This window comes from Carlito syrichta, unplaced genomic scaffold (genome assembly GCF_000164805.1).
Source record: "Carlito syrichta isolate Samal-C Ts95f unplaced genomic scaffold, Tarsius_syrichta-2.0.1 Scaffold288366, whole genome shotgun sequence".
Lineage (NCBI taxonomy): Eukaryota > Metazoa > Chordata > Mammalia > Primates > Tarsiidae > Carlito > Carlito syrichta.
In genome coordinates this window covers 139426-153539 of record NW_007232462.1, presented here as the reverse complement: position 1 = coordinate 153539, position 14114 = coordinate 139426, and the positions used below count along the sequence as shown (strand labels likewise).

General features: G+C 47.3%; 1 protein-coding gene across 1 annotated transcript in view; it reads right to left on the bottom strand.

Annotated features, from left to right (window-relative positions):
- Positions 1-14114, bottom strand: part of PTPRU (protein tyrosine phosphatase, receptor type U) — an 88271-nt gene that overhangs the window by 54379 nt on the left and 19778 nt on the right. Inside the window, exons 3-7 of the mRNA XM_021710282.1 lie at positions 12774-13045; positions 12092-12173; positions 11875-11990; positions 11385-11559; positions 10556-10849 (exon numbers count right to left, since the gene is read on the bottom strand). Of these exons, the coding sequence (XP_021565957.1) occupies positions 10556-10849; positions 11385-11559; positions 11875-11990; positions 12092-12173; positions 12774-13034 (928 nt within the window). The 5' untranslated portion in view covers positions 13035-13045. The remainder of the gene's footprint in view (positions 1-10555; positions 10850-11384; positions 11560-11874; positions 11991-12091; positions 12174-12773; positions 13046-14114) is intronic.

The window sequence follows — 14114 nt, the reverse complement described above, 5'->3', positions numbered from 1 at the left end:
GGGCTCCGGCGATCCTTCCGCCTCAGCCTTCCGAGTAGCCAGAATTACAGGCGCTCGCTACCATGCCCGGCTAATTGATCCTCCCACTTTTCAAGAGAAGGCAGGAATTCAGAAATCTCCATATTTTTAAATACTGGCAACCTACTCAAGCTTCTTAAAACCACCTTGCAGGGCCCAAGATAGCAACTTCTGACTTGGAAGATAAAACTCCCAACTTCATACTCGGGCATCTCATTCTCCAGCAGCTGCACTACCTCCCATCTACCTCACTAGACTGAGGGGTCTTTGAAGAGAAGGGCCCCTTCCTTCTTCTCTCCCTCCCCACCCTGATCAAATCTGGGCAGTTCCAGGGAGCTCAAATAGTTTGTTGACTACAGACTGATATGTTGATTGAGGGGTGTGAATCCATGAGTCTCTCTATGTTTCCAAAACCATCTGGCACCCACACACACTCTTCAGCTGCCAACACACACTGGCAGAGCAGAACTTGGGGACCTCAAAGCCCCATCCTTCTAAATTCCACAGGGCTGCAGGCCACTCAGAGATCAGAGGTCAAAATGCGCATTAAAACAAGGAGGGTAGCAGGCCAGGCGCAGGGGCTCAGGCCTATAATCTCAGCACTTTGGGAGGCTGAGGTGAAAGGATTGCTGAGCCCACGGGCTTGAGACCAGCCTGGGCAATTTGGCGAGACCTCATCTCTACAATAAATCAAAAAATTAGCCGGGTGTGGTGGTGCATGCCTGTAGTCCCAGCTACTTGGAAGGCTGAGGTAAAAGGATCACCTGAGCCCAGCAGGTCAAGGCTACAGTGGCGTGAGCATACCACTGCACTCCAGCCTGGGTAACAGAGTGAGACTCCAACTCAAAAAAAAAAAACAAAAAATAACAAGGAGGGTAGCCTTAACATCTGTTAAATTAGGTCAAAGCATGTTGATTTTAGCAAAGTTAATGAGAACACAATATCCTGAAATGTTCCAACTTTTTCTTGTGGAAGGAGCTTTGAACTGGGGTCTGGTACACCCGAGTTCACATCCTATCTCCACACCGCATCAGTCTGTGACTTCAGGAAAGCTACTTAACCTCCTTTGAATGTTGATGTCAGGTTCCTCCACTAAAAAATGGAGATAGTAACACCCACTTTGAAGATCAAGTGTGAGACTTATACAAGATGAAGTCAAACAGCTACAGTAATTAATAATGAACACGTGTGCACACATGAGCTGCTGGGAGCAACGCATATTGGTACCACCATTAAAGCAATGTTGGTCAAAAACCTTTTCTTCAACCACGCCTGACTGTCCTAAAGAAATAACTCTGGGGGTGGAGAGATGAGAGAACTCTAAGCACTAAATTTTTCAATGTAGTATTATGTATAATGATAGGGCTCTGGAAACAAATAGTTCGGCATTATGGGAACACTCAATGGACTTCTACCATCAATAAACATAATTATAAACAACATAGCCCATGTAACAACACCAAGCAAATGAAGCAGCATACGGAATGCTTTCTACATCTCAATGACAAGGGTGCAAAAATGTGTACTGCAGGCATATGGGCAGAGATGTGAAGAAGACAGAAGAATTAAAACAGCTGTTGGGCTAGGATGATGAGACTTAGAGCGATTATTTTTAAAACCGCCTTCTCCTGATGCTATATTATTGTTTTTACAGTAAATAATACAGTCCAAGGGGAGTTGCCTGGGGATGGGGGAGATGACAACACAGCTGGCCAACAGCAAAACAACTACCCACCAAGGCGCCCAAGGTTGGGGGGGGCAAAGATGTCAACAAAGAGGAGTGTGTAATTCAGAGGAGCAGGAGGAGGTGTCTGCGTGTTTGCCTGGCCCCTGCCCCAGCTTCCGCTCTGGCCAGCCTAGCGTTTAGCAGCGCCTAGCACAAGGCAGGAATTCAGCCCATGATAGCAGCAGCAGCTGCTGCTGCTGTTGTTAAAAACAGCGGATTAAAAATCAAGAGATTTAAACTTTGGTTCTGACTCTGCTGTGGACTCACTGAGTAGATTTGGACAAGCTGACTGTATCTCTAAATCTCAGTTTACTCATGTGTAAAATGGGAATAATCAACAGCCATCACCACAAAACCTGGGTTTTTAACCCAATGTCTGCTTACAGGCAAGTCCCTTCCTCTCTCTTGGTTTCAGTTTCCCCATCTGTACACTAAGGGGATGCAAGAGAGATTCTCTATGGACCCCAAATTCTGATTTCTTTCATTCTAAGTGGCAGACTAGAACTGCCTTTGAATGGTTAAAAATACCATATATTCACACCTGTAAGCCCAGCACTTTGGGAGGCCAAGATGAAAGGATTGCCTAAGCCCAGGAATTCAAGACCAGCCTGAGCAACATGGCGAGACCTCATTTCTACAACAAATCAAAAAATTAGCCAGGAGTGCTGGCGCATGGTTGTTCCAACTACAGGGGTTCGAGACCAGCCTGGGTGAGACCTCGTTCTACAATAAATCAAAAAATTAGCCAGAGGTGGTGGCGCACACTTGTAGCTCCAACTACTTGGAAGGCTGAGGCAGAAGGATCACCTGAGTTCAGCAGGTGGAGGCAGTAGCCATGACTGTGCCACTGCATTTCAACCTGGGTGACAGAGTGAGATTCTGACTCAATAATAATAATAATAATAGTGACAATTGTAATTACTGAGTGCTCACTGTGTATCAATCACTATATTTCAGATGCAGTTAATGCATTTACATGCTATTGCCTGTGTTTAACCCAAAAGGCTGGAGAGCCCTAAGGTTCAGGCTTCACAACTCCCCTCTTATTCATCTACACTTATTCCCTAAAAATCTAAGGACCAAGTCAGATGTTCTCAACCTCAGCACTACAGATGTTTTGGACTAGATAATTCTTTGTTATGGGGGCTATCTGTGCATTGTAGGATGTTTAGCAAGTTCCTGGTGTCTACTCTTAGATACCAGTAGCACCCCATCGCCACCCCTCAGTTGTGACAACCAATGTGTCTCCAGACACTACCAAATGACTCCTGGGAGACAAAACTGCCCCTAGTTGAGAACCACTAGCATAAAAGATCTCCTGCAGTCTCAGGACTTTAAATACCATCTATACCATCTCCACACTGACAACTTTCAAATTTATGTTTGCAGCCTGCCTCTTCTCTGAACTCCACACTCATATATCCACCTGCCGGATGGATATCTGCACTTGGACGTCTAATAGGTATCTTGAAGTCAACATTTCCAACACAGAACTCCTGATCTATGACATCTCCATCAAATCAGCACCAACGCAGTCTGCTCCTTCACAGTAAATGACAACTCCATCCTTCCAGCGGCTCAGGCAAAACACCTTGGAGCCATCCTTAAACTTCTCTCTATATCTCTCCCTCACATCCCATATTCAATCCATCAGCAAATGCAGGTAGCTCTACCTTCAAATTAAACCCAGAATCTGACCCATTTCTTCCCACAGTCACCACTTCCACTCTGCTCCCAGCTGCCACCATCTCTCAGTCAGAATGTTGCAGTTGCCTCCTTCCTGGTCTCCCCTATGGCACCTTTGCCCTCCTAGAGGCTGTTCTCCACAGAAGGGCCAGAGTGATCCTTTTTTTAAAAAGTAGATGATTATCACTCCTGCCTTCCAAAATGCCACAATGGCTTCCCAGCTCTCTCAGCAAACAATGGCTCTGCGACCATACATTCAGCTCAACTTCAGCTTCTTCTGCCATTTCCTGCTCAGTCACTAGCCAAGTTATACTGGTGGCCTTGATGCTCCTCACACTGCCACACATGCTCCAGCCTCCAGACCTTTGCACTGGCTGCTCGTCTGCCTGGTGCTCCTCTCAGCAAGTCCTCAGTTCTCTGCATGGCCGAGTCCCTCGCCTCCTCCAGGTCTCTGTTCAAGTGTCACCTTCTCGCTAGGACAGTCCCTTAGCCTTTTAAAAATAACAACCCTCCAACCCTACTCCCTGCTTTATTCTTCTTCACAGCACTGACCACCACCTGACAAACTGCATAGCCCTCCCTTGGTATATGCAGGGAACTGGGTCCAGGAACCTCCCCACATTCACACATTCAAACATACTCAAGTCCCATAGTCAATCCTCTTTACATGCAGGTCTCACAAATACTGTTTAGCTAGGACTACAGGTGTGTGCTACCATGCTCAGCAAAAAAAAGAATTTTTTTAAAAAGAGATTCTCACTGTGTTGCCCCAATTGGCCTCAAACTCCTGGCTTCAAAGGATCCTCTAACCTTGGCCTCCCTGTAGGCATGAGCCACCACACCCAGCCTGCAAATACTATATTTTTGATGTACATTCGGTTGAAAAAAATTCACATATAAGTGGACCCGTACAGTTCAAACTGGTGTCATTCAAAAGTCAACTGTATATTTCAGTTGTTTACTTACTTATTCCATCTCCTCTTGCCAGAATATGAGTTCTATGCAGAGTTCCATGAGGAACTCACATGCTGGTGACCTTTGCCTATCTTGGCTACAGCCATATATCTGCAGCAGCCACAATAGTATGTGGCACATATAGGCACTCAGTAAACATTTGTCAAATGAATTCTCAAAATAATCCTATATGGTAAATATTATTACTCCCATTTTATAAAACAAGGAGACTGAAGCTCAGAGAGGTTAAGTAAATTGACTCTGACCCCTTACCTAGAAAACAATTCCCACTGGACCACTCCAACCTACCACCCAAGGAAGGGTCTCCCAAAGTATGGCATTAAACTGTTTTTAGATAATTCACAGACTGGCTTTTTAAAACATTTAAGAAGGCCGGGCTCGGTGGCTCAGCCTGTAATCCCAGCACTTTGGGAGGTCAAGGCGAGTGGATAATATGAGCCTGCGGGTTCGAGACCAGCCTGGGCAACTTGGTGAGACCTTGTCTTTACAATAAATCAAAACTTAGCTGGGCATGGTAGCATGTGCCTGTAGTTTTGGCTACTTGGAAGGCTGAAGCGAAAGGATCGCTGGAGCCCAGCAGGTTGAGGCTACGGTAGCCGAGAGGTGTGCCACTACCCTCCAGCCTAGGTGACAAAGTGAGACTCCAACTCAAAAAATAAATAAATAAATAAAATACTTAAGAAAACTGAATAGCAACAAATAAATACATCCTGACCTAAACCTCACACCCTACCCAAAATAGACTGTGAACTTAAATGCAAAATCTAAAACTATAACACTTTTAGGGGAAAAAAACGGGAGAAAATATTTGGGAGCTATGGGTAGGCAAGGAATTCCTGAAATCAAAAGCACAATTCATAAAAGGGAAATTTTATACATTGAACCTCATCAAAATTAGAAATAGTTGTTCTGTGCAAGAGCCCACGAAAAGACAACCTACAAACTGGGAGAAAATATTTATAAACTACACATCCAACAAAGAACTGATACCTAGAATTATATTTTTTAAAAAAAGAAAAGGAAGCCGGGCTCGGTGGCTCAGCCTGTAATCCCGCGCCTGAGATGAGTGGATTGCCTGAGCCCACGGGTTCGAGACCCGCCTGGGCAGCGAGACCTCATCTCTACAATAAATCAAATAAATCAAAAAAAATCAGCTGGGCGTGGTAGCGCATGCCTGTAGTTCCGGCTACTCGGAAGGCTGAGGCGGAAGGATCGCCGGAGCCCAGCAGGTCGAGGTTGCGGTGGCCGGGAGCAGCCACTGCACTCCAGCCTGGGTGACAGAGTGAGACTCCAACTCAAAAAAAAAAAAAAGAAAAGAAAAGAAAAGAAAAAACTGTCAAAACTCAGTAGCAGAAAAAAATATTAATGTTCCAATTAGAAAAAGGAACATATTAGTCACCAAAAAATATATTAACAAATGGCAAATAGCACATGAAAAGATGCTTAACATTGGCTGGGCACAATGGTGCACACTTGTAATCCCAGCATTCTGGAAGGCCAAGGTGGGAGGATCCCTTGAGACCAGGAGTTCGAGAGCAGCCTAGGCAACATAGCAAGACCTTGTCTGTACAAAAAAATTGCTGGGTGTGGTAGCTCAGACCTATAGTCCGAGCTACTCAGAAAGCTGAGGCGAGAGTATCACCTGAGCCCAGCAGGTCAAGGGTGCAGTTATCATGCCACTGCACTCCAGCCTGGACAACAGGGTGACTCCAATTCAAAAAAAAAAAAGAAAAGAAAAGATGTTCAACATCACTGGACATTAAAGAAGGGCAAATTAAGACTATACTGGGATATCACTACATACCTTTCAGACAATCTAAAAGAAAAAATACTGACAACACGAAATGCTGGTAAGGATGCAGAAAACTGGATCACTCATACACTGCTGGTGAGAATGTAAAACAATATAACCATTCTGGCAGTTTCTGATAGAATTAAAAATGTCATTACTATATGACTCATCGGGCCTATAGTCCAGCTTGGCCTTCCAGAATGCTGGGATTACAAGTGTGCCCCCATTGTGCCCAGCCAATGTTAAGCATCTTTTCATGTTCTGTTTGCCATTTGTTAATATCTTTTTTTGGTGACTCTCGGGTATTTATCCCAGAAAAATGAAAACTTACATTCATGCAAAAACCTGAATATGAATGTTCACAGAAGCTTTAGTTGTGTAATAGAAAAAACTGGAACCAGTACAGATGTCTTTCAACAGGTGACTGGTTAAACAGACTGTGGCATTTCCACACTATGGAATACTACTCAACAATAAAAAGGAATGAACTACTGATAGACACAAAAACTCAGATGAATCTCCAGGGAATTATGCTAAATGAAAAAAATCCAATTCCAGTGCCAAGATAATTCAATGGGGGAAAGAATAGTCTTTTCAACAAATGGGACAAATGGATGGGACAACTGGATATTCACATATAAAAGAATGAAGTTGGATCCCTACCTCACATCTACACAAAAATTAATTCAAAATGGATCAAAGACCTCAATATAAGAGCTAAAGTCATAATACTCTTAAGAAAAAACATAGGGGTAAATTTTCATAACTTTGGATTACGCAATGTTTTCTTAGATATGACATCAAAAGCACAAAAAAAAGAAAAGAAAAAAATAGATAAACTGGGCTTCAAAACTGAAAGCCTTTGTAATTCAAAGGACACCATCAAGGAAAAGATAACATAAAGAATGGGAGAAAATATTTGCAAACACATCTGATAAGAATCTACTATCAAAAATATATAAATAACTTTTTTTTTTTGAGTTAGAGTCTCACTCTGTCACCCAGGCTGGAGTGCCACGGCACACTCACAGCCACCCCAGCGTCGACCAGCTGGGCTCCGGTGATCCTTCCACCTCAGGCTTCCAAGTAGCCAGAACTACAGGCACGTGCTACCACACCCAGCTAATGTTTTGATTTTTACTGTAGAGACAAGGTCTCACCAAGTTGTCCAAGCTGGTCTCGAACACGCAGGCCTAGGCAATACGCTTACCTCGGCCTCCCAAAGTGCTGGGATTACAGGCTGAGCCACCAAGCCCAGCCTAGAATATATAAACTCCTATGAGTCAATAGAAAAGACAAATAATCCAACTTAAAAATGGATTATTTTTAAGAATGTGTACGTAGAAAAATTGGAACCCTCACAGACCACAGGTGGAAATGTAACATGGTACAGCTGCTTTGGAAAACAGTTCAGCAGTTCTTCAAGGGATAAACACAGAGTTACCATATGACATATATGGTCTATAGCCAAGAAAAATAAAAACATGTATCCACATAAAAACATGTACACAAACATTCATAGCAATACTGTTCATAATAGCCAAAAAGTGTAAACAACCCAAATTTCCATCAACTAATAAATGGACGAATTGTGGTATATTTATACAATGGAATATCATTCAGCAATAAAAAAGAATGGAGTACTGATACATACAACATGGGCAAACCTTGAAAACATATGCAAAGTGCCAGGAACAGTGGCTCACATCTGTAATCCCAGCACTTTGAGAGGCCGAGGTGAGAGGATTGCCTGAGCTCACGGATTCGAGGTCAGCCTGGACAACATGGCCAGACCTTGTCTCTACAATAAATCAAAAAATTAGACAGGCATGATGGCACATGCTTGTAGTTCCAGTTAGTTGGAAGGCTGAGGCAGAAGGATCACCTGAGCCCAGCAGGTCAAGGCTGCGGGTGCCACTGCACTCCAGCCTGGGTGACAGAGTGAGACTCCTAACTCCAGCCTGAGCAACAGAGTGAGACTCCGACTCAAAAAAGAAAACATCATGCAAAGTGGAAGAAGCCAGTCACAAAATTTACTTTCTGTCTCTATAGTTTTGCCTTTTAGTGGACTATTTAGAGACAGAAAGTAAATTTGTGTCTGCCTGGAGCTAGAGGTGTGGGGGTGAAATAAGGGTGACTGCTAAAGGGTACAAGGCTTCCTTTTGGGGTGATGAAAATGTTCCAAAATTGATTGTGCTGATGGTTGTGTAACTCTGTGAATACAGTAGCCCCCTATTATCTTTAGGGAACATGATCCAAGACCCCCAGCGGGTGTCTGAAATCACAGATAATACTGAACCCCATATAAACTATATTTTTCCTATACATACATACTTATGATAGTTTAATGTATAAATTAGGTACAGTAAGAGATTAACAACAATGACTAATAATAAAATAGAACAATTATAACAATACACTGTAATAAATGTTTGGTGTGAGCCAGGCACAGTGACTCATGCCTCTAATCCCAGCACTTTGTGAGACCAAGGTGAGAGGATTGCCTGAGCTCACACGTTTGAGACCAGCCTGGGCAAGCTGGCGAGACCTCATCTCTACAATAAGTCAAAAAATTAGCTGAAGATGGTGGCACGTGCCTGTAGTTCCAGCTACTTGGAAAGCAGAGGTGGAAGGATCACCTGAGCTCAGCTGGTTGAGGCTGCAGTGGCCGTAAGAGTGTCACTGCGCTCCAGCATGAGCAGCACAGTGAGACTCTGACTCAAAAAAATAAAAAAATAAGTTTGGTGCATGAGGTCTCTCTCCCTTTCTCCAAGTATCTGATTGTCCTATATGCACCTATTTTCAAACCTCAGATGACTACAGGTAACTGATGCCCAAGAAGGAGAAACCTGGGACTACAGTACACTAAAAACCATTGAATTGTACACTTTCTTTTCTTTTCTTTTCTTTTTTTAAATCAGAGTCTCACTGTCACCCAGGCTGGAGTGCAGTAGCATGCTCATGGTGACTGAAATCTCGACCTGCTGGGCTCGGGTGATCCTTCTGCCTCAGCCTTCCAAGTAGCTGGAACTACAGGTACATGCCACCATGCCCAGTTAATTCTTTGATTTATTGTAGGGATAAGGTCTCGCCAACTTGCCCAGGCAGGTCTCAAACCTGTGGGTTCAGGCAATCCTCTCACCTCTGCCTCCCAAAGTGCTGGGATTATAGGTGTGGGCCACCATGCCCGGCTAAATTGAACACTTTCATCAATAAATTGTATGAGATGTGAATTGCATTGCAATAAAGTTGTTAACAAAAAAAAGTCAATTCCTGAAGGGTACATAGTCTATGATTTCATTTATATAATATTTTTGAAACAAAAAATTTTAGGAATGAAGGAAGGATTCACGATTACCAATGGAACAAGAGAGGGAGATGAATGTGGTTAATGAGAGGCCAAAGGGTCCTCAAGGTGATTGAACTGCTCAGTGTTTTGACCACAGTGGTAAATATACAAACCTCCACATGTGATAAGCTGTATATACTTAACACACACACATACACATGAATGTGTACAAACAAAACTGGGGAATTCTGAATAAGATCTGTGGATTATATCAATGGTGATATCTTGATTGTGATATTATACTATAGTTCTGCAAAATGTTACCATTGTAAGACACAGGGTAAAATGTACAGGAAATCACTCTGTATTTTTCTAACAACTGCACATGAATCTACACTTATCTTAATACAAATTCCATTAAAAAACACAATGAAATCACAAAAAAAAGAACCCTGTTCTTTTCTCACTTTCTCTTCTGATTAAACAAAAGAGACCCTCATCTGGCACAGGTGCACTATCCCTCCTAACACCTGCTTTTCTCTTTTAACAAGAAAGAGCAGACTTCAGGCTCAAGGCCCAGGCAAGAGAATCCAGCTAGAATTTATAACACGCTTGTATTTTAGTTGTTTATTTTATCTAGATGATATAGTGTAGAATTATGAATGCTGATTCTGGAGCCAGCCAGTCAAGGGTTCCAATCCGATCTCGGCCACTTACTAGCTGTGTGTTCTTGAGCCAGTCACTCACTTATCTCTGTGCCTCAGGCACAACATCTGTAGAATAGGTATGACAAGGGTACCTACATCATGGTGGTGTTGTAAGTTTTAAATCAATAAATATGTGTGTTTATAGGCACACATATGCTTATGTGTCTGACACAAAGGTAATGTTTTGGCTATCATTATTTTACCATTCAAGAGTCGAGGGGAAAAAAATCACAACGTTTTAGAAACTTTTAGAAGCACAGATTCAGGCCATTTTACTTTCTCAGAATGTGCCCCTCCGCTGCCCTGAGCCCATACCCAGGTGACCCGCCAGGGACTGGGACCTGGGTAGCAGCAGCACCCACCTGCACACTTGGTGCGGCTAACGAGGGGTGGTCCGGGGCGGCCAGTGCCGCCGTCTCCGGGGCGCGTGAGCAGCACGCTGATCTCGTACTCGGTGTCGGGATCGAGGTGCCACAGCTTGTAGGTCTGCAGGCTGACGGCGTGCACCTCGGCCCAGGGGCCGCGAGCCATGCGGTACTCAATCTCCTTGCGCACGATCGGCCCGTCGCCAATGATGGAGTTGGTGTTGAGCTGGATGATGAGGTAGGTGGGGCCGGCACGCAGCAGCTGTGGGGGCGCGATGGGGGTGGGGGGCTCTGCGAGGAGATTCGGAGAGACGGGCCGACGGATTCTGCTGTGAGACTCCAGCCCCCAACTCTGCATCCCACAACACACAAACCCCCAAGAGCCCTCCCCGTCCTCCCTAACCCCTTCTGCTGCTACCAAGTCCTCGACCAGACCCACCCTCCACTCCCCACTAAATCACCAGGGCCTACGGGGAACTTGGTTCCAAAGACTCCGCCCTCACGTTTCAGGCCACGACCTCTCCCTCAAGACCCTCCCCGCTCCTCGCCTCCAGGAGCTGACTGCAATCGGGCTGGGATCAACTCAGGAGCCACAGAGCTAGACCCCGCCTCTCCAGGCTCTCACCTAGACCCGGGTCCCCAACCCGCCGGCCCCGCCCCCTCGTTTAGACCTCAGCCGGAGTGAGGCACTGCTCCCTCCGCAGGTCAAATCGCCCGCGACCCCACCCCTCCACGGGCCACGTCCCCAGGGCAGACCCTGCCCCCTCCTCCCGCCTCGCCCCTCGGAGGGCGCAGGTCTCGGCCCTCCCCTAGTCCGCGCGCTGACCCTTGACGATGAGCTCCGCAAAGTTGGAGACTCCCGCGCCGCGCGGAGCCTGGGACACACAGCGGTACAGGTCCTGCTCCGCGCGGCCCACGGAGACCAGCGGGAAAGTGGCCAGGAAGCGCCGGTGGCTGATGTGTCGCACGCCGGCCGCGGGCACCAGCGCCCCGCTCTGCCGCTGCGGGGAAGAGGGGTCAGAGGAGTCAGGGCACCGAGAAAGGAGGGGTCCCGATCTCGCTCTGCCCTGGGCGAGTGGGGGAGTAATTGCCTGGCCCCACAGAACCGTCCCTACTACACAGGGGCACACGGGATTCCTGAGGCTGTGCTCCGTCTTGGGACTATGGAAAACCAAGAGGGCAGAGCCGAGCTGAGGGAGTACCGGGACGCACGTGTATGGGTGCTGGAGTATGAAGGTAGGAAGGACCTTGCAAGGGAGTCAGGGCCCAGAAGAAGCAACCCACCCCTCCTTGGCCAAGGTCCCCACTCCCCTCACCTGCAGGAGGAAGCGCTCTGCCTCGGCTGCTCTGCCGGCAGCCATGCACTGGAATGATGCGTTCTGGCCGGCGTTGACTTCCACGTCGCCCAGGCGAGAGAAGTGTGGGGCCTTTGCTGTGGGAATAGAGCACTGCATAAGTTGGGCCTGCGCCCCTGCTGGTAGGAGCTGCCGCTGGCATCCCTCACCCCTGTGCCCATAGTGGGCTGGGACTCACCACAGGGGTAGCTGAGAAGCAGGATGTCATCTAGGCCTATGTAGCCCCTGCGGTCTGGGGAGATGAGGGCCTCAAACAGCACCTGGGGGAGGTGGGAGGGCCCCTGTCATACAGATATCCCTCCAGCCCTGCCTAGGGAGGTGCCCACAAGGCCCCCTTTCAGCTAGGCCCCTGCCGCTCCTCCTCAACCAGCAGGGGTCAGCCCAGCTCATACTGACCCTCTCTCTACCAAGCTAGCTAGTTGAGGGTGGGGTGTCAGCACCCAAAATGAACAAGGTCAAGGCCAGATGTTCTATCCCAGTCCTGGACAGTTTCCTCCAAGCAGCAAAACTCTTTTCAGCCAGGCAGGGTTTTCAGGTAGGCGCTGCTCCAACTCACCCTACCCCAGCCATGGACTGTTCTTATTAACAATGACCACAGCAATCCCCTCGGGTCCCCTCCCACTGTGGGAGCGTTTCTGTCCTCTCAATAAATCCTGCTTTCTCAAAAAAAAAAAAAAAATGACATCAGATGTTGAACCCAAACTGGTCCCAGACTGACCCCTGGTCTTGGCCACAGATTGCCTCATGAAGCTGAATACAGACTAATTCTAATCTCAACCACTCATCTACTCAGACCTCAAGCCGCATCCTCCTGCCCCCACCCCCAGGCACAGGCTGACCACAGACTGAAACCAGCCCACCTGATATTCATTGGGCCAGAAGGTGCTGACAGCCAGTTCAGCCTGGTGCCACTGACGGCCATGGGATCCAGTCATATTCCAGACGGCGCTGCCCAAGGGCCCCCCATTAACACGCACATAGACGCCCAGAGTGCCTGGGCTGTGCCCATCCCGGCTGTACAGGAAATAGCTGAACTGGACACAGTGGGTGTCATTCTCACTCAGGCTCTGGAAGATGACATGGGCTCGCTGGCCTGGAGCATGCTGGGAAGTGTTGACCATCAAGTAGGAGCCTGGAAAGAGAAGAGGAAGAGGCAGGAGCAAAGGAGGACTTAGAGGAGGAGCAGGGTCAGATAGGCACTGAGAAGGGGCAGAAACGAAGGACTCCAGGCATTGGGACCCACGAGGAGTCAGGGTTCTGAGTTCTAGTTTCAGCTCTAACTCCCTTGGTAAGTCCCTTCACTTCCCAGTGTCTATTTCCCAAAGGAGAAAGTTGGAGCAGCAAAAACCACACAAACCTGACTTTGTCAAAAACCCTTTCGGCACCTCACCATCTACAGGTCACAGTCTGAACCCATGGTCTGCCTGAGCACAGCTTTTCCCTTGTTCTGAGCCATCCCTGGAGGCAGGTACTGGGTCATTCATCTCCAGAGTCAAGAGCCTGGCACATGACAGGCCCTCAAAAGTCACCTTTTCCAAAACCCTCCCTCCACATCCCACCAAGGGCTTCTCTCCTGGCTCCTGGATCATTAGTAAAGTATATGTCGGTCTCCCCACCAGCCTGTGATGCCTCAGGGCTTCACTGTGTCCTGGCAGAGGCTCTGAACACGAGCTGAATGAGTATGTAGGACACAGGTTGAATGAAAAGATTCTAACTTCCCCTCTGGCCCCCATCCCTGAGTCTAAATTCCTGGGATACAAATTCCCTTGATTTCCAACCTAGTCAAAGGCAGTCTGCTCCTTCCCCAGAGATCCAGGCTGTGTACTGGGGGGAAAGAAGTGGACTAGATGCCTCAGGACCTGGCTGGAGGATCAAGGCTTCCCTTCTGGGGAAGGAAGCGCCCAGTAATTGCCCAAGGGGCACCTGCAGCCACCCAGCTGCCTCCTCCCAGGCTTGGTTGCCAGCCAACACAACTCATTCAGATCCTGACTCCACGGGTGCTCCCCAGGGACTCCTGAAGGGAAGCTCATGCATCTTTGTGAGCCAGAAGCCATGTGGGGGTGGTTCTTGGATCAGTCCCAGCAAGGGAGTAGGAAACAGAACCCAGGTCCCCTTCCCATCCTGGAAGGGGCACATCCCAGCTTCCACACGTTCCCTCTTGGGCCAATGCTTCTCGCTCCTCTCCCTGGAAGCAGCTGTGT